Source organism: Taeniopygia guttata, chromosome 13 (genome assembly GCF_048771995.1).
Source record: "Taeniopygia guttata chromosome 13, bTaeGut7.mat, whole genome shotgun sequence".
Taxonomy (NCBI): Eukaryota; Metazoa; Chordata; class Aves; order Passeriformes; family Estrildidae; genus Taeniopygia; species Taeniopygia guttata.
This window is the reverse complement of record NC_133038.1, coordinates 4,517,628-4,540,446: the sequence shown is the minus strand read 5'-3', so window position 1 is coordinate 4,540,446 and position 22,819 is coordinate 4,517,628. Positions and strand designations below refer to the sequence as shown.

The 22,819-nt window shown below is 54.7% G+C and overlaps 1 protein-coding gene across 2 annotated transcripts in view; it reads left to right on the top strand.

Moving 5' to 3' along the window:
- Positions 1-15,947, top strand: part of CAMK2A (calcium/calmodulin dependent protein kinase II alpha) — a 29,985-nt gene extending 14,038 nt beyond the window's left edge. Inside the window, exons 6-19 of one of the 2 annotated variants that reach the window (XM_030283939.4) lie at positions 782-854; positions 1,212-1,314; positions 1,715-1,798; positions 2,388-2,482; positions 2,860-2,982; positions 3,719-3,802; positions 5,117-5,159; positions 6,851-6,891; positions 11,470-11,502; positions 12,590-12,638; positions 13,940-14,015; positions 14,829-14,923; positions 15,253-15,490; positions 15,696-15,947. In XM_030283939.4, the coding sequence (XP_030139799.1) occupies positions 782-854; positions 1,212-1,314; positions 1,715-1,798; positions 2,388-2,482; positions 2,860-2,982; positions 3,719-3,802; positions 5,117-5,159; positions 6,851-6,891; positions 11,470-11,502; positions 12,590-12,638; positions 13,940-14,015; positions 14,829-14,923; positions 15,253-15,485 (1,132 nt within the window). In that variant the 3' untranslated portion in view covers positions 15,486-15,490; positions 15,696-15,947. The remainder of the gene's footprint in view (positions 1-781; positions 855-1,211; positions 1,315-1,714; positions 1,799-2,387; positions 2,483-2,859; positions 2,983-3,718; positions 3,803-5,116; positions 5,160-6,850; positions 6,892-11,469; positions 11,503-12,589; positions 12,639-13,939; positions 14,016-14,828; positions 14,924-15,252; positions 15,491-15,695) is intronic. The other variant, XM_002198823.7, reaches the window with a different exon arrangement.
- The last annotated feature ends 6,872 nt before the right edge of the window (positions 15,948-22,819 follow it).

Here is a 22,819-nt window from a genome sequence, read left to right as displayed (position 1 = left end):
TCCAGTCTCCAGGTATAATGTGCCCCCAAGCTCTGGCATAGCCTCCAGGCTAAGCATATCCTCTATGTATGTCCAAGGGGGTGGTAAACTCTACACTACCTCTCTGCATGGAAATATCCAGTATTTCTAGGCAGAAAACAATCTCATTTAATGGGCTGCTGCACTGAATCCACTTACAGCCCATCCACTTATTAGTGTCATACAAATAAAATAAAATACATGTAAATAAAGACCTTCTGCCTTGCACATAAGCTGCTTTGGAGCAGAAGTGATCAGTGCCTCAGTCTTTTTCCCTTCCTGTCTCACGCACACAACAGAGCTGGAATGTAATGAACTAGATAAAAAGCAAGCAGACACAGCAGAGCCACCTGCATTAGAGGAAAGCAGGGAAAAGGGGCTGGAGCAAAGGTTGCACAGAGCACATCTGCTCTGCCTGTGTTTGGAGACCAAATCTTTGCTGGTATTGTGGTTCCACTGTTGGTTTCCAGCTCCCTGCCTCCAGTGCTGCTCCTGTGGGGTCCCCATGGGCTCAGCTGTGTTCCCTAAATTCCTGCTCACCATTATTTGGTGTTCAATAGCTCTGTTAGGTTCCTGCTGGGTTAGAACTGCTCCCCCCAGGTGTGTGGGTGTCAGTGGAGGGGGATGCTGAGCTGGGCTGCAGGGCTGCTGATGGGCAGCATGATGGGGAGAGGAGCAGAGGGGTGAAATGCAGCAGAATAGAAGTGTCTGAAAAACTCTGCCTCACCGGGCACTTGTGTGAGCTTTCTCCTCTCTCCCACAGCCACTGCATCCAGCAGATCCTGGAGGCCGTCCTGCACTGCCACCAGATGGGGGTGGTTCACCGGGATCTGAAGGTAGGAGCTGCAGGGAGAGCGCCTGTGGGAGGACAGGGAACCCCATCTGTGATGCAAAGCACTGTGAACAATGCCCAGAGTCCTCCAGGGACAGCAGGGAGGAACTCATGCAGGGCTGCGGGGAACGCACACAGCAAAAACAGCTCCGGAGTGAAATGACACAAGGGAGGTGGGGTAGGGAGGTCTTTGCAGTCTGTAAACCCCTAAGGATCCAGGGACACCAGGACACAGAGCAAGACAAAGCATTTAGGGAACACATCCAGATCTTCCTCTGTGCCGTGCTGGGAAGCTACCCCTGCCAACAGCAGAGTCCCCGAGGGGTTTTCACTCTTCTCTAATCCCCATCTCCCTCTGCAGCCCGAGAACCTGCTGCTGGCATCCAAGCTGAAGGGTGCTGCCGTCAAGCTGGCTGACTTTGGCCTCGCCATCGAGGTGGAGGGTGACCAGCAAGCATGGTTTGGTGAGTAGGACTGGCCTGAGGTGGGGTCTCCTCCAGCCCTCCTCGGCATGGTAGTTCAGGGGGGCTCCAGGGTTGTGGGAGGGCCCCAGCAGCACCAGCCCAGGAAGCACTGTGGATGGACAGGCTGATGTGGAGCAAACAGCTCCACAGGGACTCCGTGAGTCACCGAGGTGTCCCGGTGCGATGGACAAGCCGGCAACAGGGGCAGAGCAGTGGGAGGAAAGCCTCTTCCAGGCGCTGGAAGTGCCCAGCAGAGCACCCCAGCCTTGGGCACCATCGGGGGTTTGGCAGTGGCAGAAAAATACAGTTTGCTCTGCCCTTGGGAGTCACGGAGGTTTCTGGGGGAGGGTGTCTGTCCCAGGGGTCAGGATGTGCTGGCCTGACGGGCTGTCTGTCCCAGGTTTCGCCGGCACCCCGGGATACCTGTCCCCCGAGGTGCTCCGGAAGGACCCGTATGGCAAAGCCGTGGATCTGTGGGCTTGCGGTAAGTCAGGGCTGGGCTGGGCTGGGCTGGGCTGGGCTGGGCAGGGAGGGATGAGGCAGGCTGGTCATCCAGCTGCTCTTCACGTCCCAAGGTGCACTTTCCAGTCACACCTCAAGGAAGTCAGCGTGGAGGATTTACCCAGAAGGTGGCACATCACCCTGGGCAACACACTCTCTCCCAGTTCAGTGGCACTCTTCTCTGAAGGATCACCCTCTTTGTTATATACCCAAAGCTCCCAGCCAGGCGAGATCTTGCCTTTTTTCCCTGTGGTGCTGGTGGAGTCAGGCAATGCCTCCGTGCAGTTGCAGCCATAGGGGAGCCTTTTTCCCTCCACGATGGGAAGGAAGCATCACTCACCCCTGCCAGGGCACCCGCTTTGGGCTCTGTGTGGTGGCTGCCAGAGCCTTGAACCTCCCCAGCTGCTGAACTGGACCCACCAACAAGCCTTTTGCTATTTAAGCAGTGAGCAAATCTTCATGTTTCCCCAATTTCTGTTTCTCTGCTTGAGCTTGATCAGTCCCAGGCTGTGTGTGCTCCTGCTGCCAGCAATGAACTCTTTCCCACTGATCCCGTCTCCTCTCCTGGGCAGGTGTCATCCTCTACATCCTGCTGGTTGGGTACCCACCCTTTTGGGATGAAGACCAACACCGACTCTACCAGCAGATCAAGGCTGGGGCTTACGATGTGAGTGGGTTTGTCTTGCTGCCCCTTCCACAGTCTCCTCTCTCTCCTGCTGTCTCTGCCTCGCAGCCTGCTGCTCTATAAGAGCAACCAAGACAAATTCTGACCGATGAGAAACAGTACTTTCCTCTGCCCTGGCCACAGAGCATTGGCCTCGTTGCCATGCCCACATTGGCACATTTCAGGGTCGCTTTGTGGGAGAGGCAAGTCTTGTCCTGAGCCTTCCAACTTCCTTCTTCCACTCCTGCTCTTTGATTTTCCATCTGGCAGCTCTTTCCAGTGACTACCATTTCTCCAACCTGTCCCAAGCTGCAGGAGAAGCAACCCAAGTGCAGAGGGGCTCTCTGCTGCCTCTCACCCTTGTCCCTTTGCTTTGGCAGTTCCCCTCCCCTGAATGGGACACGGTCACTCCTGAAGCAAAAGATCTCATCAACAAGATGTTGACCATAAACCCATCCAAGCGCATCACGGCAGCAGAGGCCCTGAAGCACCCCTGGATATCGGTGAGCTGGGGCTGAAGGTAGAGAGATGTGGGGATTTACAAGTGAAACATCTCATTGGGGATCACTTGTTATCAAACATGCCGCCTGCCAGCTCTCTTCTCCATCCTGGGTAGATGGTTTCCTGGCAGGGTTCCTCTCAATGCTCTCACAGCAGCATTTTCCCTGAGGTTTTACAGCAGAAAAAAGCTTGTGAATGCAAACAGCATGTTCCTGGGGGACCTGGTGATGGGAGGCATACACAGGCTCCCTGCCCTGTTGGGAACAGACCAATTTCTGTGTCACGCTGTGCTGGGGGGTCTTTCTTCAGAGGCAATGGGAGTAGGCTCATGTTCATCCATCCATCCACTCCAGCAGCAATGCCCCCACCCTCCGCTGCATCCCGCTGTTCCAGCTGCTGATTCTCACTCTGAATCTGCTCCTAAGGGCAGGAGGAGTCTGTGGGCTTAACCACACACGTGCAAACCCTGAGCACATTGCTAAACATGGCTGGTCAGTCAAGGGGTTAACTCAGGGGGCAGCCAGTTCTCCACACACCCTCACCACCAGAGCAGATCCTGCTGACTCCAAAGCTTCGATCCCTCACTGCCCATTAAAGTTTTATCTGCTGCTGCTGCTGCAGGCAGCTCTGGCCCATGCCTTGGCCATGGGAGATAATACATGTGTGTGAGCATGTGAGAGCCAGCTGGGGGGTCCCTTCTCCCCAGAACTGCTCTGAGCCAGGTCTCTCTCCCCTCAGCACCGTGCCACCGTGGCGTCGTGCATGCACAGGCAGGAGACAGTGGACTGTCTGAAGAAGTTCAATGCCCGGAGGAAGCTGAAGGTAACTCTGTCCAAGCTGGCTGCTAAATGCATGATCAGATCATTGGTGGGTTTGTTCCCTGTCTATGGGCAGTGGTGTGGGGGTGATGGGCATTTGGGGACCACCATTGTGAAGAAGAGGAAGGAGACTGAGTGTAGTGACAGGTTCATCTGGTTGGGGTTCCCAGCTGCTCAAAGAAAGCCATGGTGAAGGAAAGCACTGAGTCATACCAGACACTGGGTGAGGACTTTTGCACTGGAGCCAGTATCAAGATAGCTTCTTTTTGGGGCTGGCCTGGGAGGCACAGTGGGACCCTTTGCCTGATGGCCAAGACACTTTGCAGCCAAGAATAAAGTGGTCCACAGACAGACAAAAAACTCACCCACCCCAGCAGCCCCACAGCCTTTCCCTTCTCGGATGCTGCCATGTGCCACAGCCTGAAATCTGAAATCAGCCTGAAACCCTCTGAAATCACGGTCTCCAGCTTGAGCACCTCCCTGAGGCGCTCATCTCCCGGGTGCTGCTCAGCCCCAGCTGGCAGCAGGGCGCTGGGAATGGGCTCTGGAAATCACAGTGCTGCCTGCAGAGCAGGGTCAGGCTGGGCTGTGCCACAGCCTGAGCCATCAGCGCTCCAGGCCTGAACACAGCATGACACAGAGCAGACAGCTGCAGACTACTTACAAGATTATCAAGCAATGAAACTGGCTATAAACTATTATTACTTTTCAGCTAGACAAGTAATCAAATTAGTTCAGGCATACGCTTCAAAATAGTAATCCATTACTGTAAGCAATTAGTCCAAAGTAATCTCATTATACACTTAGCAACTAGTTAGTGGACTCAGCTGGAAAAGGGGAAAGAGTTTTACAAATGTTGTTTTGTGGTGGTGATCTTTGTGTGGCTCCCATGAGCAATCCCTGCCCTGCTGCTCTGAGCTGGCACAGCTTTAATCACAATTAAATCCGGTTCCAGTCCCAGTGGGTCCCCTTGTTGCCAGGTGCTGGCCCCAGTCAGTGGGGTTGTGCTTCATCTAGGACAGGGTAGTATGAGAATGAAAAGTGTCCCGCAGATATTTAATATCCCTTTAATCTCAGAGGGAAGGCAGTTTTAGAGAATGCAACCCAATGCCATGGTGCTGTGGATATGGAGTAAGGTATTGAGAGCTGCTTTTGATGGCAGGAAGAGAATCTCAGTCCGTGGGCCAGTTTCCTTCCTTCCAGTGGCTGGGGGGCAGGTGCTGAGCAGGGCTTTCCTCCCCCAGGAATGGGGGGAGCAACAGGGTGCAGGGGCCCAGGGTCCAGCACACCCTTTCCTTCTGCCTTCCTTGTCTTTCAGGGAGCCATCCTCACCACCATGCTGGCCACCAGGAACTTCTCCGGTAGGTGCTGTCTCTGGGACTCATCTCCTTGTCTTACAGGATACCCAGGGCAAATCTGTAGGGTCCCTGGAGGGCTGGCTTTGCCTGATGTGTCACAGAGAGGCTGAGACTGCAGCCTTGTGCCTTTGGGATGTGTGGCTTTGGGTGCTTCTCCAGAAAAGGTCACCTGGCACCTCCAGGCTGGCTGCTGTCGTGGGATGCAAGAGAAAAAGTGTGTGGCTGAGGCTCAGTGATCCGCAGTGCTTTAGAGTTTTGGGGTTTGTATGCACCCAACCATCTGACTTGTGCAGGCATAGGGGTGTGGGTGCTGGGGGCAGCCAGAGCTCAGGCAGCTGGTTGTGTGTCCTCCTGGAGATGTTTGTGGCTCAGGGAGAGCATCCTCTGCATCGGGAGTAGGGAAAGGCCCTCGGCGCCACTGCAGGCAGATGGCAGCAGGATCTCGCAGGTCTCTCCCCAGGCAGGTGGATGTTAATCCTGCAGGATTCCCCACTCTCTTCCTGCCTCCCTACATCCCGAGGGCTGCCATGGCGACAGGACCGAGCATGGCAGCCCAACCTGTGCACTGGAGAGATCTCAGTGCAGGCAGAAGCCCTCTGCTCCAGTGCCCTCCCTGAGAGCTGTTCCCTCTGGGGACACCTCGCTGAGTATGGGATTTCACAGGCGATTCCCCAGGCATGGAACCAAATGGAGCCGTGTGACTGCAGAGCTCGTCCACCCGCTGTCACCTCCTGCCCTCCCCAGTGCTGGAGATGGCCCTGCAGTGGTGCGACAGGGCTGGGACACACCCGCCAAGCCCTGCACGCTGCTGAGCTGGCTGGTGGCAGCTGTTTGGGGTTAGTTGGATGTTTCAGGGTGCTTTTCTGAGGCTCCCCGAGTGTCAGGTGTAGGATGTGGGCAGGGGTGCTGTGGCCAAGGCTGGTATCTGCATTTGTCGCGGGGGGATCGTGCTGACACATTTAGCACTTGTGGCGGGCGCTGGAGGAGTCCAGCAGCTGGGGGGATCCGATGTCAGCCCCACGCCGGGAGAGTCGGACAGGAAGCATCGAAAGGCAGGAATTTCAAAGCATCTCTCCTAGTGTTGCCCGTCCCACGCAGGGCCCGAGGGCTCAGCAGTGTCCCTGCCCGGGAGCACGGCGGGGCTGCGGCGGTGCGGTCCTGCGGCGGGGCTCGGGGCAGCGAGCGGGGTGTGCAGCCGGGGGGCTGCGGCCGTGTCGGCAGCGGTGGGTGGGCTCAGGGGAAGGCGCCTGCTTTTCATCCTTGTCAAAATGCGGGCTTGCAGCTGTCGGGCCGGCGGGCCGGCAGCACATGATCCCGGCAGCATGGGGCTAAAATTAGAGGGCGGCGGGCGGGCAGCCCATTCCTCCACACTGCACCACGCCGGGTCAACAGCACCGCCCGGCCAGAGCCCGCCTCTGCCGGGCAGCCCTGCCAGCCCCCTCCAGCCGCCCCCGGCACTCGGCGTGACGTTAGGACTCGGGTCATGCCCCCGGCCAAGAGCCACCGCGGTAGGACGGGACAGTGCTGGCAAGGTCGCCCCTGAGCTCCCGCGGGCTGCTGGAGAGAAGACGAACCCCAGCACCCCGGGCCGGGGGCTCCTGCCGCCCTGGCACCCACCGCCATGCTGCTGATCCTCGCCCTCCTGGTCCTGGTGCCCTGCCTGGCTCTGCTAATCTCCTTCCTCCTCTCTCCAGGAGGCAAAAGTGGTGGCAACAAGAAGAATGACGGCGTGAAGGTAAGCTCAGCCCCGCTGCCCTGTGCTGCCCGCCCCTCTCTGCTGGGCGGTCTGGGGGTCTCTGTGCCGTGCCGGCGGTGAGCGTTTCCGTGCCCTGCTGCCCGTGGGCTCTCGGGGCTGTGCCACGCCGGCAGTCCCCGCTACACCCTGCACTTTAAAGGGCAGCTGCTGTCCCGGCTGTCCCGGTGTGTCCCGGCTGTCCCGGTGTGTCCCGGCTGTCCCGGTGTGTCCCGGCTGCGCTCCTGCCCGGACAGGCAGTGCACCGGAGCCTTTGCAGCGCAGCGGGCGAGGGGAGTGGGCTGGTGCTGAGGGTGCTGCTGCTGCTTCATTGCCGGCAATGTGCGCTTGTCCCTCGCTGCCCCCAGGGAGGGGGAGAGGCAGAGGCTGGACCAGGACAGGGGACAGGAGGAGGCAGTTTTGCAGCCCCGGACCATGGCTCCAACAGCAGCTGTCTAGTGGGATGGGTGGCCTCATGTCCTGCTCGCTCAGCATGGGGATCCTGCTGCAGCTGGTTAGACTGGTCCCAATTCCTGTCCCATCCTGTACCAAGTGCTGATGTGCTGCTGGGTGACACGTGGGTGCTTTTAACTGCCTTCACAGTGCTGCTTGTCCCCTGTGCCCAGTGCAGACAGCAAAGAGCCATGGTGGTGCTTCGACAGAGTAAATGGCTTGGTGATGCTCTAAAAGCAAGCTGATGCTTGGTGGATCTTGTTTCTTGGGCTGCAGAGCCTGCAGGTTCATCAGCCCCTCTGAGGTGGGGCTGCAGCTCTGCTCCAGGACGAGGTGGCTCCAGGAGGCAGCAAAATTCTGCTGTTTCTGGTAACATGGAGATGTGGTGGATAGCAGTGGTTATTCAGCTCTGTTAAACTCCTCCTGCAGGAAGGAACGATCCATGCGAGGGTCCTTCTCTCCTTACCTGTTCCCTTCATAAATACAATGGATCACTCAGCAAGGGAGAGCTGGCGTGGTGACATCCTCCATCGTGGTGACATCCTCCATCATCAGGCAGAGCTTTGGGAGCCTGACTGCAGTGTGGCCGCTCTTCCTCCTCCATTGGGGCCCTTTGTTGGGAGAACCTATAGAATCTTCTCCCGCCCTTTTACTGGGACCCAGCTGTTGGGCTGTGACAGGTGCAGGGTTTTGGAGGAGCAGAGCCCTCAGCCAGCTTCTTCCTTCCTCAGTACGAATGGGTGGTGAAGCTGACGGTCTGGTGATGGCATGTGTTTCTCTTTCAGTCTCCCAGACCCAGCAGCTGGGACAGGAGAAGCCTGCAAGGACTGAGACCATGCACAGCCCCCCAAACCTGGGCGCAACTCCACGAGAGGCCATTCTGGCCATGCAGTGTTATTCTGCAGCATGAGGCTGATGGCCTGGATGGCTCTGAGAGGACACTACTTTGGGCTGTCAGGATATCATGAGACTCTCAGAACAGAATTAATAGGGCTGGTGCTGGCAGATCCCATGGTAGTCACAACACCCTCTATGCTAGCCACTGCTGGCCTGTCCTCTGCTGCTCTGAGGTCCCAGTTGCTTCTGAGAGTCACCTAAGATGTGACTCCACAGGTAGAGCTAACTTGGTACAACTTGCTGGAGCACAAGTGAGACCAAACAGAAGATGCATTTTTTAGCTATTAAAGGAGAGATTGCTGGATGAAGAGGCTTCATCAGGCACAGTCCTGAATCTAATTTTCCAGCAAAAAGGGACAGCTTTGAATTTGCCAGCCCAACTTGCTAATGATGCTCCCTGTTGGACTTCAAAGGAGCTTTAAGGGCAGACATTATCCTGGGAAAAGAGGCATTTCCTACTGTAGCAAAATAGCTTGTTTGGGTGAACAGCCTTCTGGCTCTTCACTGAAACTCAGTGAGGAGAGTCTGGTTTCAGAGCAGGATCAGAGAGGCTGGTTTGCATCCCCAGCCCTCAGCCCTTGCTGGCAAGAAGGGAGCAGATCATGAGGCCTCATTCCAAATGCAACCTACCCACCAGCACTCATCTGAAGAGTGTGGACAAGCTCTGAGAATGAATTTGCCTTTTCAACAAGTAAAGGGGAGACAGCTTGGCTAGATGGCCAGGAAGGTGCAGGAGGAGAAGAGAAGGTAGAAACAAGCTCACTCCAAACAGCTTCCTTGCATTGTCCACCTTCAGCATAACCATCCCCACCTCTCATTTCCATGCTCAGCCTGAGGAAACCTGCAGCGTAACTCATTCAGGGGGGCACGGGGAGCCTGGGTGTTGGGTGAAGCTCTAATGGCCTGCTGGGCAACCAGCAGATGTCCGGACACTGCTGAGCAGTGTTAACTTCTTTAACTGGCTGGAAAAGCAAAGTAGGAACCTAGAATCCTGCCTTGAGTGGTTTGCACAGTGGGAAGGGAATGGTCCTGTCTGCTCAGAGTGGGGCCACGTGGTGTGGGTGACAGGAGAGTGGTGTCCCCACTTGGAGTAATGTGCTGGACTGGCCACCCCACGAGAACAGGCAGATCCCAGGCAGGCACCCCTGCCTTTCCTGTCCAAAGCTGCGCTGGTGGGCAGCAGGCAGCTGGAGCTGCCCTCTGGCCTGTCTGCACAGCCTTCCAACACCAGCACGGTGCCAGCCCAGGCCCAGATGGCTCAAAACCCTCCTGAGGAAGTTCCTCACCTACTAAAAGCATTCCTGGGACCAGAAATCCCCCTCGAGCCCTGCTCTGGGATCCATGGGAGGGCCTCTGGTGCCAGCAGCTATGATACTCTCACTGCCCTGTGTAGTGTCACATCTCGTCCCATTGTAAACGAATGGAATCACTGCCCCGTGTCACATCCTGTCCCGTCCTGAACTGACGAGCTCACTGCCCCGTGTTGCATCCTGTTCCTGTATGTCCCGACTCAACGCAGTCACTGCTTTGTGTTGCATTCTGTTGCGTCTGAAATTTCTGCAGTTTGCTGCCCCGTCTCATGTCCTTGGGTAGCAGAAGCTGTCAGTCCTCCCTGCAACAGCCCAGCTCCAGTGGCTCCCTTTCTCCATGAGGTTCCTGACAAAATACCACAGCTCGCTCTGCCCTTTAGGACATCTTTTTTTCCAGTGAAGGAAGGGCGAGAGTTGACAGATCGCCCAGTGCCTAAAGGGGTTACAGAGTGCTGGAGAGAGACTTTGGACAAGGGCATGCAGTGACAGAACAAGGGCTAATGCCTTCACACATATAAAGGGCAGATTTAGATTGGATATAAGGAAGAAATTATTTATTGTGAGAGTGTTGAGGCACTGGGACAGATTACTCAGAGAAGCTGTGGGTGCCCCATCGCTGGAAGTGTTCAAGGCCAGGTTAGATGGGGCTCTGAACAACCTGGTCTAGGAACTGGATGATCTTTAAGGTCCCTTCCAACACAACCCATTCTGTGATTCCATGATTCTGTGACCTATCGAGGAAGGGGAGAGCAGCAGTAGTAGAGGGGGAAACTCACTGAGGATGCTGGTGGGAGCTGTTAGGATGTGGAAGGAGCAATGAGGGAGAATGGATATAATCAGTTTTTATGCTGTAGCCCACCCACACACCCTAATGGGTCTCTCTATGGACTTTTCCAAGAGATTTGCACAGTGTGTGGTGCTTTTCCCTCTGCAGGGCAGGCACAGCTGGTGCCTTGTTAAACATGCTGGTACAGCACTTTGTTATTTGGCACTGCAGATTCTGATTTCTGCACGTTGGTATTCCCTGACGCACACTGGGATTCCTTCCCTGGGAGCCAGAGGTGCAGAAGGGGTATGCAGGCATGTCCCTCTGTCTCCTAGCTAAATTAAAGATGGAGATGGGGAACAGAGCACAGTAAGGAAAGAGAGTCCAGAAGTAGTTTGGGATTGCAAGCAGAAGAGTAAATATGTGGTGATCCAACTCAAAAACCTTAAGGCCTAGTGGTAGTGGTCAAGGACGGAGATAAATGTGCAGGTCTTCTCTTTGGAGTCCTGATTTAAAGCACTGGCGCTGTGCTCAGGACTGCTTCCCACACTGCAGGCCTGCCTTGGGTCCTTAATGCCTTTCTGGCCTTAAACCAGCCAGCTTAGGACTGGTCTAGTTTGAAAGCTAAAGGAATGACTCCACAGCAGTTAGTGCACCCAGAGCAGATCCAGAGAAGTCAGTAGAGCATTCACACTGGGCACACGGCTGTGGTGAAGCTGCCTTAGCTTTTCAGTACCCTGCTTCTGTTCCTGTCAGCTTGCCAGCCTGGTCACAGGCCACCAGAGATTGGCTCTAGGGATTCCCTAGAGGGGTTCCTGCAGGCTCCTAGAGATTCCATTTTCCCTAGAGGGATTCCCATAGGCTCCTAGGGATTCCCTTTTGGACTAGCCAGGTCCTTGGGATGAGCAACCCCAGAGATTGTGGCAGGTCAGGAGAGAAAAGTGCTGGCAGGAATGCGGGGAGAGAGCTGGCAAGTCACCACCAGCACTGCAGCCAGCGGCACGTCCCCACAGGAGCAACGAGTCCCTCTGCGCCTTTCGTTTGCCCATGAGGACCAAGAAGGGTGGCTCAGGAGCTGCTGCCTTTCATGTGCTGCTCTCAGCCTTTCTCACTCTGTGTCTCTTCCTGTTCCATCTCTTCTCCTTGTTTTTCCAGAAAAGAAAGTCCAGTTCCAGCGTTCAGTTAATGGTGAGTGTCCTTCGTCTTCCTAAATGCCGATATTGCTGGGCCTCTCCACATGTTCCAGCTTCCCCCGTTTTTGGAAGTTACCTCGGGGTAGGGAAGAAGGGACAGCGGGGTTGGAGGGAACATCCTCAAAGCCGTATCACCCACAAACCCCATTAACAGGGTTGGTGCAGGCACTTGCTGGCCACCAGCTGGTGGGCAGCCAGCCCTGGTTCTTGCTGATGGGTTCTCATGCCGTTTCTCCCAGTTCTCCTGACTCAGGTCTGCAGGCTGCATCGGTCCAAGGAGCCTTGGAGAAACACCTTCCATGCCTCTGCGGGGACTGTATGGTCATGGGACACCTTGCCAACCTACATCGGGGTCTTCTGGGTAATACACAAGCAAGGCTCTGCTGGGAAGAGCTAGCAGCGCCATTGCTCTAGCTCCGCTAGCAGAGTTGCCTTGATGAGGCTCCCGGAGAGAGACGGGGGATCAGTACCCCTCTCCCCCCAAATCTGTGTAGTGCTCAGCTGTTTCTTGAGAGAGCTGTGTCTCAGCCTTCAGTGGTCCATGTGGGTCTTGGAAGCACTGTTTTATTGTACATTTCTCTCCCTACTCTGCGGTCAGTGTGGTCTCTCTCACTCCTGCACAGTCCCCTCTTTCTCATCCCAGCTCCTTCTCGCTGTTAATTTGTACATCTCTCTCTTTATTGTACAGTCAACATGGTGTCTTCCACCCCTGCACAGCCCCTCTCCCTGCCCCTCCGGCAACGCTCCTAGGAACCCACCACACGGCCCCCGGACCTGCCCCCATCTCTGTCCCCACAGGTGTCAGTAGGAAAGGCAGCGCCGTTCCTACGAGACCCTCCACAGCCCACCTCTTGTGCCCTTGGCGACAAGGAGTGGAGGTCAGGGAGGGCTCTGCCAGTGCTGCCCCAGAGCTGTGGTTGAGGACAGGTTGGACCTGCTGGCGTTTTCCTTGGTTTCTGTCTGTTGGCACAGTTGAGCGCTGTGGGGTCAGACTCGGGGGGCTGTTGAACACACGAGCACCATCTGTCACGGGGAGAAGACTCTTCTCACCACCCCATGTCTCCTTTCTGTTCTTTGCTCAGGAGTCGTCGGAGAGCACCAACACCACCATTGAGGATGAAGACACCAAAGGTACCAATGGGGGCAGTGGGAAGGTGGGCAGGTTGTTTTGGAGGGGTGCCCATAGGTCTGGCCACCTCTCATGAGATATTTGCCACAGTGAAGCAACCCACCACCATCACGCTGCCTCAGGACCCGTCAGAAGTTGCTTTAACTCCTCAGATGGTTTCACTGCTGGTTTGCTGACACGAGCAGCTGAGGCACTGCTGGTGAGGAGTGAGGTGCTCCCATGAACAGGGATGTTCCCTGAAAGCAGGTGTGGAAATGGCAGGAATCTGCGGGGATAGCAGCCTGGCTGCTCTTTTAAAATAAGCTTCCCTTTGGGAAAAGCCTCCAGGGGAAATCCCTGTCTGCCGCCTGCCTGCCTGCCAGCGGCAGCTTTCTAAGAATAACCCAGGGAATCATTTATCCGTGTTAATTTGTAAAGTCTCTCCATGAAGTGATCCCTACACAAAGCAAAATGGACTTTGGCCTGACATGAGAGCTAATGGGACAACTTGTCCTCCTGGAGAGGGGCTCCTTGGGCCTGGATGTGGAGGCAGGTGGTGCTCAGGAAGTGGTGAGATTCCCTCGCCTTTCTGAGCAACTCCTGGGAACACATTCCCTCTCCTTTCATTAGTCACAATGCAAAGGAAAAAGAAAGTCAAATATGATGTCAATTTGTATTTGAAGTGAAGCTTTGTTAATAAGCCCAGGTTTACCTCTGACAGTTCCTCCTGCATCCCTGGGAGCCCCAAAGCCACTCTTGCAGCCCATCCCTTCCCAGATGAACTGGCAGTGCCTGGAATCTCTGGGAGCAGCTGCACAGTTCTGTGCCCTTTGCAGGGTCTTTTCTTGTATCTTCTGGGGTGGCTGCACATGTCACTCACCTGTTCTCTTCCCTTCTGAGACCATTTCCTCCCATTTCAAAAAGAAGGTGAGAGCATCCTTGGTGCAGTTCACCCTAGCTGGCCTCTGCTCTGAGTCCTAGGGTAGAGGGTCCCAGCTTAGCAAAGTTTTTCAGCCAAGACCAACCTGTCTCAACTTTTGGGCTGAGGGTAACTTCCCACTTGGTGATTAACCTTTTGGCTCTTTAGGAAATTACAGGCATTTTCAGTTTTGCCCTGGCTTTAAAAATCTGGAGATGAAGAGCCCTTCTCCATGTGTCTCTCCTCAGCTGCTCTCCTGCCTTTTCCCTGTACAGTTTCCAAAGTCTCCCCACATCCTGTGGTCTGTTTCTCATGAGACAAAGATCTCTCACCGATATGGTAACACCAGTGCCTACTTCTCATTTGTTTTATCCTTTTATTTCCCTTTTCTCTTTAAACCAACAGTACGGAAACAAGAAATCATTAAAGTCACAGAGCAGCTGATTGAAGCAATAAGCAATGGCGACTTCGAGTCCTACACGTGAGTGTGTGGGTTTGGGCTGGGTGAGGGCTCAGCCTCTCAGGCTGGAGTCTCTCACTCTTACAGTGCTGCCCAGGAGATTTTACTGCTGCCCAGGGCAGGGTGCCGAGGTTGATGAGGTGGGGAAGAGTAGAGACCATCCAAGAGAAGAAGGAGACATCAGTTTCCAAGCCTGATGCTGCTCTTGTGCTCATCTGACCACAGTTCTCTGGTCTCACTGTCACAGATGAGCCCAATTTTCGGTTTGCAGAAAGAGGAATAATTGTAAACATGAATTATGGTGAAAGAAGTGTTTGTATCCATGGAATCCATTATATCCAGATTGCCACAGACTGCTCTGAAGTGTAGATGATTTCTGCTTGCTGAGCTGATGCTGTTCAGACTACACCTCTTCTGTGTCCAAGGCTGATGTAATTAGTGATGTCTGAGTGAGTGCAGTCATCCCTGCCTCAGAGGATCACAGCAGGGATATTTTGACACAGAGCAGATAATACGAGCTTTTCCCCTGATGTCTTCCTTTCTTGTAAAGAAGATGACAATGTTTGAGGAGGTTTAGTTGCAGAGGGTGATTGATGGAGAAGGCACCCTGCTTTGGTGGGGCCTTGGCTACAGTTAGTGGTCAGGAGGGGAGGTGTGCGGGCAGAATGCAGGGTTGAGGTCAGATTTTTGCAAGAATTACTCACTGGTGCAGACATTCCTCAGCCTCAGGCTGAGGGAGCCATCCTGAGCAGGAGGCATTTGTGTTCTTCAGGTTCTCATGTCAGAAGTGGTGAGATAACCTCTCCCTTTTCTCTTCCTTTCCTGGCTCCCCAGGAAAATGTGTGACCCTGGGATGACTGCTTTTGAGCCTGAGGCTCTGGGCAACCTTGTGGAAGGCCTGGATTTCCACCGATTCTACTTTGAAAACCGTAAGCAGCTCACTTGCTTTCTGAAGGACCCCTCCCACCTCCCATGTGCCTGTCTTGACCTCCATCAGTTTGTTGGAGGGAATAGGGCTAGGGTTGCTGTGGGAGCATCTCTGGCTGATCTGGAAGATCCCAGCAGGGGATGTTAGGCCAGCTGGGGCCAGGTGTCTGTAGAGGTTGTTGGGTTAGCTGTTTTCTAGATGGATCCATGCTGAATCCACCTGTACAGCATTCACTCAGTGCCATCAAGCAGAGAGCTTAACACAAGTGTATCCCTTCCAACATTGCTGCCACCCAAACTCCTAAATCCACTTGTGCTTGTCCCTCACCAGTGTGGTCCCGGAACAGCAAGCCCGTGCATACGACAATCCTGAACCCCCACATCCACCTGATGGGAGACGAGTCTGCCTGCATTGCCTACATTCGCATCACGCAGTACGTGGACTCTGGAGGGATCCCCCGCACTGCCCAGTCCGAGGAGACCCGCATCTGGCACCGCCGGGATGGCAAATGGCAGATTGTTCACTTCCACAGATCTGGCGCGCCCTCGGTCCTACCGCAGTAAGCCCTGTGAGTGTCCAGGGTGGGGCAGAAGGGATAGGGAGGGCTGCCGTGGGCACGCTGCAGCGCTGGGGCCTGCAGGATGTGGGATCCTCTCCTGAGGATCTGCGGTGGGGAGATGGCTGATTGCTGTGAGTTAGCAGTGGGCAGAGGGATGCTCTGACAAAGGGACGATCAAAGTGAATTCCGGCTCTTCCCGGGTTGTGTTTTGCAGCTGAAGTGTGGCCCTGCCCGTGTTGGGTTTGTCACTGACTGACTACCAAGGGGAGACCCCCTCCGACATGTTCACCTACGGGACTTTGGCTGTTGGCTCTGCTGCTTGGTTCCCGCTGGAATAACCCCTCGCTTCTCACCGCACACACACGACAGCCCTGCCAGTGCAGCACAAGCACCCCATCAAACCCCCCACCCTGCCGGGGTCGTGGCGCTGGGCCCCCTTCCTCTGCATGAACCAGAAAAAGAGAAACCATGAACTTCAACCCAAGCATCTGGCCGGTGTACAGGCCCCCCTCATCGGCTGCATAGCGTCGGTGGGCCTCCTCACTACCCAGCACATCTCCTGAACTGGGCTCATCCTTCACCTCCATCCCCACCTCTGCTGGAAGCCCTCCGTGGAAGAGGAGGGCAGTTTTGAGCCGCTCTCTGCTGCATCCTCCCTGTGTGCTGGTGGATTTTGCTTTGCTGCTATCAAGGTCCCTGTCTGCTGCCATGACTCCTGCCTGCTCCCAACCTGAGTTCCTGCTTCCCAGCAGCCTCGTCCAGGGAACTGCAATTCAATCCATTTGCCAAGTCCATTTTTAATGCGTACCTGTGCAAGGAGGGCCATGTTTGGATGGGTGAGTAAAGACTATATGTTCATTTTCTCTTCCCAGCGCAGGCTGGCTTCTTCCCAGGAGAGCAAGTAGGTTTGCACCCTGGCTCCAGGCTGTGGAGCCAACTGCTGTGCCAAGAAGGATGCTCTCCCTTCTTCCTCCCTTCTCCCTTTGGAGCAGAGACTGGCGATGCTGGGAGAAGAGAGGAGGAGAATGACAACTGCTTCCCTTCAGCACAGACGGGAGCTGGGGCTCTCCCATCCATGTCCGGGCGGTAGCATCGCCCCTGCACCCTCCTCCTCACCCACCACCCAGCCTGGGTCCTTTACCCCAGCACCCACCCTGCCCCCCTCATACAGCACTGGCGTTCCCTTGCTCCCGATTCCCAGGATGGGATGGGGCCAGCCAAGCTGGCTGCTGGCTCGGGGCACAAAGCTCCATGGCCCACGGGACTCCTTCCAGCGACAACAAGGAATGCGAGCTTTAGTGACAAACTGCAGAATCTGATTGTGCTTCAACAAAAACAAACAAGCCTTTCGCTGTCTTCTCCTTTGAGCGCATGCCTTTTTATAGGGGAAAGAAACCAACCTACCGTGTATTTCGTAACTTGATTTTGAGTATTTGCTGAAATGGATCTTTATGTAATAACTAGAAGCATTCAACTGTTTAAGTGGGGTGGGAGGGGGTATTTTCGGGGGTTGCTGTTTTTCATTGCGTTTACATTTGAAGTGGGGTTGTTCTGCCACGATGCTCCTACCAGGGGTCCCACGGCTGCCAGCCCCCTCCTCTCACACCGTGGTGGCTTGTCCCATTCTGTCCCACAGCGCTGGGTGGCAAAGGCACCTGCCTCCAGGGGCACCCACATCGCCGTGGCACCTTCCTGCACCCCATGGGTCTTCCTGCAGGGCAAACCACAGCGGTGGCTCTGGGAGTGCCACCAGCATGTGGCTTTCAGGACAGAAGACATGGCTGGGAAGGGGAACGTTAGTTTCACCTCTTTGCCATCAGGTAGAGGTTCAAGTGTGGGTGTTCTTCCATTTCAAATTCTCTTTTTTCCAACTGTAGCCTCTTTGCTCACTGATATGAGGCTTCTGCAGCACTGCTGCCCCGGGGTACTTTCTAGCTCCACTCTCTTTGTCTGCATGTGTTTAACTTTTTAGACGGTGCGTGTGTTGAAAAACAAAGAAACGAACAAAAACTGCTTCTTTTGGACCTAAAAAAAAAGGAAAAAGGAAAAAAAAAAAGGAAAAAAAAAAAAAGAGGAAATGTTTCCTCCATGTAAATTCTGAGTGTGTATTTTGCATTTTCAGTGGTTTTGAATGCTTTGCTCTCTGTTGAGGCAGGGATGGCCACAATGCCAAACGCAGCTGCATCCTTGCAGACTGCAAAATTATTTTCCCACTGGATGGAGGGGGAGAAATCTAAATTGCTGGGGCACGGACAGGCCCTGAGAAGTGTTTTGGTGTGTTCCTCTGTGCCAGCAGTGCGATGGCTGCTGGTGATGTATGTAGGAGATGCCTTTTTGGGGGCAAACCACAGAGCTGATCCATGGGTGCCCACGGGGTTCCCCATGCCTTTGGTGGACCTGTGCACCATAGGCTTGCAAGAGTTCCCCAAAGCAGGGAAATCCATGCAGGGAAAGGATTAAATTTAAGGTAGAGTTTGGGTGTTTTTACAAATCTGTTTTTCTTCCTGTAGTCATGTAGTGCTGAAGTTTTTTTAATTTTTAAAGGAAGGACTCAGCTCTTTCATAGTTCTCTCTCTCCCTCTCCAGAGCTGGCTCTGAAGCTGGCTGTGGTCAGTGTCATCCACCTTCTAATGTCCAAGCTCTTCAGGTGTCAAGAGGATTTTTGGGACTTGGTATAAGGTGGATGATGATGGAGGACATCATATCAGGGCTCTGCATGGGGGCTGAAGGGCAGATGCCATCACAGCCTGGTTTTGAAGCTGCTGGTAGCTGTGGACCTTGGGTGGCCTGTGAGGGTGAAGCTGCTCCAGCAGCTGCTACTGGAGAAAGGACTGGGACTGGGGTCTGGTGGGATTCCCTGGGAATAACAGATGAGATGTTGGGGTAGATACAATCTCCTTTCACTGAGAACCCACAGTCACTTCTAGGGAGAAGCATCTTGGCTCCCAGGAAGGCTTTGAGGTGTCTTTTTGGAGGGAGTTTCTCCTCCTTGAGGTTTCCCTAAGGTCACCTCCCCAGGAGGCAGCTGGATGTCCTTGCAACACTCCTTTGCAAGGGAAGCAGAGTCTGAAGTTTAAACTCATTCTAGTCTTCCAGTCAAGCTTCAGCCTGACCAAGGAAGACCCAACTTCCCAACATGCCCACGCTGGCAGCATTAAGCACCTGCACTTTAGGGGTCTGTCCTGCCTGGTGTTTCTGCCCCACCTTGCCCTGCTTCTCCAGAGCGGGTTCCTGTATCTCCAGAGCATCTCAGCTAGCACTGATGGACCTCCACCTTTTCTTTCAGTATCCGTGGAAAACATCTGTCTCTGTCTTCCTTCACATTTGCTGATTTCTCCTAAACTTGCAGGAAAGCTATATAAATAAGTTTCCACCATCCTTCTTTGGCTGGAAGAGCCAGGGATGCTGCTGTTACATCTCTACTTTTAAGCTGTTGACACTGTCCCTGACACATGTAAATGGGCATTGCCCCAACAATCTCACCATGGATCTGGGAATGACAATGTCCAGGGATATTCCTAATAAGCACCATGGGCAGGGATGGAGTTTACCACCATGGACCTCCTGTCCCATCGGCCTCAAGTCTGGAGATCAGGCCATGGTACATTTAATTTCCAGGCACAGACAGAACCCCTCTCCTCTGATCTCCTGGTGCCTGGGTCAAACCAAACTCAGAAGTCCTCCAAACTCATCCTCTCTTCCACCTCTCCCAGACCACAGGGGATGTCTAACTGGAGGCACTTGCTGTAGTGGTGTCGAGCTCCCAGCTCCACAGGTGGGTTTGGGAGCTGCCTGTTTTCCCTTCCTGGCTGCCAAGGTCCACTGGCAACATCATAATTTCTCACATCTTGCTGATGCAACCCCTCTGGAAGACAAAGAGGCCTCAGCTCTTTGCTGGAAGAGCGGCCTCCTCCTCACCCCAGCCAGACACTGCTGGGAGAGTTGTCTTTCCTCTTCAAACCCACATGAAATGCCCCTTCTGCCAGGCACCAAATCTTTGTCTGACCCCAAACCTGCCTCTCCTCCCATGGATGCCCCCATGGATCTCCAGAAGCTGAAGCAGGCAGCAGTCATCTCCTCCCACTGGAGCTCCCGGTGGGTTCTGCAGCCCGTGGTGGGATTGCAGTGCCATGTGTGAGGGGGCAGCCACACAGCCCCATGGACCAAGAGGTGTCTGCCAGCAGGAGATCCCATCCTCTGATCACCCCAGGAGACAGACTGACCCTTCTTGCCCACCACAAGATGGGTTATGGTGTACCCCACGCTCTTGATGCTGCACAGATCCTCCAGCCAGCAGAGACCTTGCCCTTGCCCGTGTCCCAAGGTGCAGGTCCTGTCCGTTTCAGACAGGGAAACCCAGATATGAGCAGGCTGTGGGGACACCAGAGCAGGGGCTGGTGGCCACTCTGCCACCAGATTCATCTGAATCTCCTTCCCTCCTACAGGTCTTCAACAGGGAGTGGGAGAGAGGGAGCAGTGGAGGGGACTGTATTGAGTGGCTCCTTCCTTCTTTGGATTGTTGTCCCTTTTTTCTAATTGTTGCACAATTTTAGGGCTTTTGTAACATTTTTTGGACAAGCAGGGAAAATATGTTAACAGTGGTTTAAGGAAAGAAAATGAGATCTATCTCTCTCTCTTATATATTATATATATATAAAAATATATATACTTACAGGAAATCTCTATGGAAATATTTATTTAAGATGATTGCAAAAAATATATTATAATTAAGAGTATACCAAGCTTTGTCACGTAACAAAATAATCAAGCCCCAGGGAGGGGTCGCTGCCTGTCCCCTCGTGTCTGTTCGTCCGTACGGTTGCAGCTGAAGCCTTTCTCTTCTCTTTTTGTAAGTGCACTCGAACTGTTGAGCAGTGTGACCGTGTTGGATTCAGTGGGAACTTTGGGGGGTGGGAGGGTGGGTAGGGGAGGATTGATTTTGTTTCCTTTTCATTTGTCTTTTTTGAACCTGCGGCTGTGAACAGAATGATCACTGCTCAAATCGGATGCTCTGTTTGGGGAGGGCGGTGGGGGGGGACGGGGAGCGGGGTGGGTGTGGGAGGGAGGGCGAGTGTCAGTTTTATTCTTGGTGTTCAAGTGCAATAAATAGCTACCAACTTCTGAGCATGGAAACGGATGATTCTCCGTCACTGCAGTGACTCAGACCGTCTGCCACCCCCTTGTCCCTCCATCACCGCACTCCTGTCCTCGAAAGCATCAAGGCTGAGACCAGGCCTTGGGCAGGGGCTGCAGGCATCCTGCAGGATGCTGCTACTCCGGACGCTGCCCACCCCTCATCTTCAGCATCTCTGGGGTTTTGGAGAGCTCAGTGTCACGCCCAGACCCAGCTCATTGCCATCCAGCCCTTTCTCCAAGGGCAGGGCTTTGGGTGCTGCAGGTGTCTGGGATCCCCCAGCAGGTGTTTAAGCTAGATGGGGGGTGGGGGTGCCCACTGGGCAGCTTGGGGAAGTTTAGAAGAAGCTGATGCTACAGGGTGAGGGGCACAGGACCTCCAGCTAAGTGCAGGGAGTATTTGGGGGCCTCTCAGGGGCACCTGCTGGGCTTTGCTCATGCAGGTGGGCTGGTACCTCAGGGGGACTGTAGTCAGGCTGCCACATTCCCTGCTCCTGCTCCACACCAGGCCCTGGGGTGCCCCCTTGCCCCCCTGTCCCTGCCATCTGCCTTGGCCCTGGCAGCTGTCAGCACTGGAATGCTCCCACTGCTGCGTCCCCCTCAGCCCTGGGCAGCCATGCATGGCACAGGACACGTGTCCTCTGGATGTGCCACTGCCCCACTGCCTTTTGCCCTTGGTGCCCTCCCTCAGTGACAGCTTTGCCTCCCAACCACATCCCTGGCACAGCCTCAGCTCCATCCCTCCCATCACTCGCTGGTTGATGGCAGCTACCAAAAGAGAGCCCTGAGGATCCCAGGATCGCAGTGGGGATTTGGGGAGTATGGCAGGACCCCATGCAGGTAGGAAAAGCTGAGAAACGTGCAGAGACTGGACCATCTTGGTCAACCCAGAGCAGCTTCATGCTGCGGGAAGGCGTCAGGTCCTCCTGCTGCTTCTGGTACTTTGTGGCAGGCAGCACAAACCCCAGAATCCATCACCCCACACGGACCCCTGTGTGTGCCCCTCCAGGGGCCAGCCCAGCCCGGGCTCCTGGCCAGCACCCACAGCGATGGCTGGGCAGCACCGTGACCTCCAGAGGCCTCCTGCTCAGTAAATAGTGTCAAGGTTAGAGCAAGGGATTCATTGGGGCCATAAATGTTTATGGCAGGCCCTCCCCGCTCCCCAGCCGCCATGGCCTGAGCTTTCCATCAGCCATGCTTTTATGGCCAGACTCTAATGATTAACCTGGGGCCAGCAGTCGAAGGCGCTTCACGGTTTTGCTGCCAGAGCCCCACACCCAGAGTAGCTGGAGCTGGGGGACCCCCAGTGCCCCCCACGGGCTGCAGCCATAGTGGGGTATGGGGAGGAGGATGGGGAAATTCATCAGTGGTCCTGCAGGAGAAAGGAAAGGCATCTGGAAATGAGCTCAGCATCCCTGGACAAGAGGAGGTGAGCAGGCAAAAGGACAAGGTGTAGGAGCTGATCCTTGCAGAGGGGCAAAGGCAATAATGAAATCTCTTATGCTATAGGGTAAGAGGAAGACTGCAGCCTCCTGACAGAATTCACCCTGGAGGCTCAGGCCACAGTGCTGGACCCAGTGCACCAGGAGCACACCCATAATCCAGACACAGACCCTAATTTTTCATTGTCCTACAGTTTTGTCTTTTACCAGGACAAAGATTTGCAGAAAAAAGACCAGGAGGAGCTGTGCCCCACTAGATGTGCATGGGAAGCTCCTCTAGATGTGCCTTTCTTCCATGCTGAAGAGCCTCCCAGATTACCCAGGCAGGGGCTGTGTCACACAGCTGCAGGTGAGCTGATGGCACATGGCAGAAGGCACACATGGCACAGGGATGATGGGGACTGGCAGCATCAGGTCCAAACAGCCAGGAGGTCACCAAGACTCCCAGGCCAGGAGCGCCAGCAGGAGGTGGGACATGGACTAATATACCCCAAATCACACACAGACACCGAAACCCAGCCCTTCTCCTTTCTCTGGGAAAAGCAGCACTCAGGGCTGGGGCCACACCTTGGATCTCCCTTGGCAATAGACACAGGTCCTCTTTGGACACTGGGTCCTGCTGAAACCTGTCCCTGGCCTCCTGCACACATGAGGGACAGGTTACACCATCTCTCCTCTCCCTTCAAATCACCCCAACCCTGCCAGACACTGCAGGGAAGAGCCACCCTAACCCGCTAAGGTCCTTGGGGGGTCTACAGCCTGG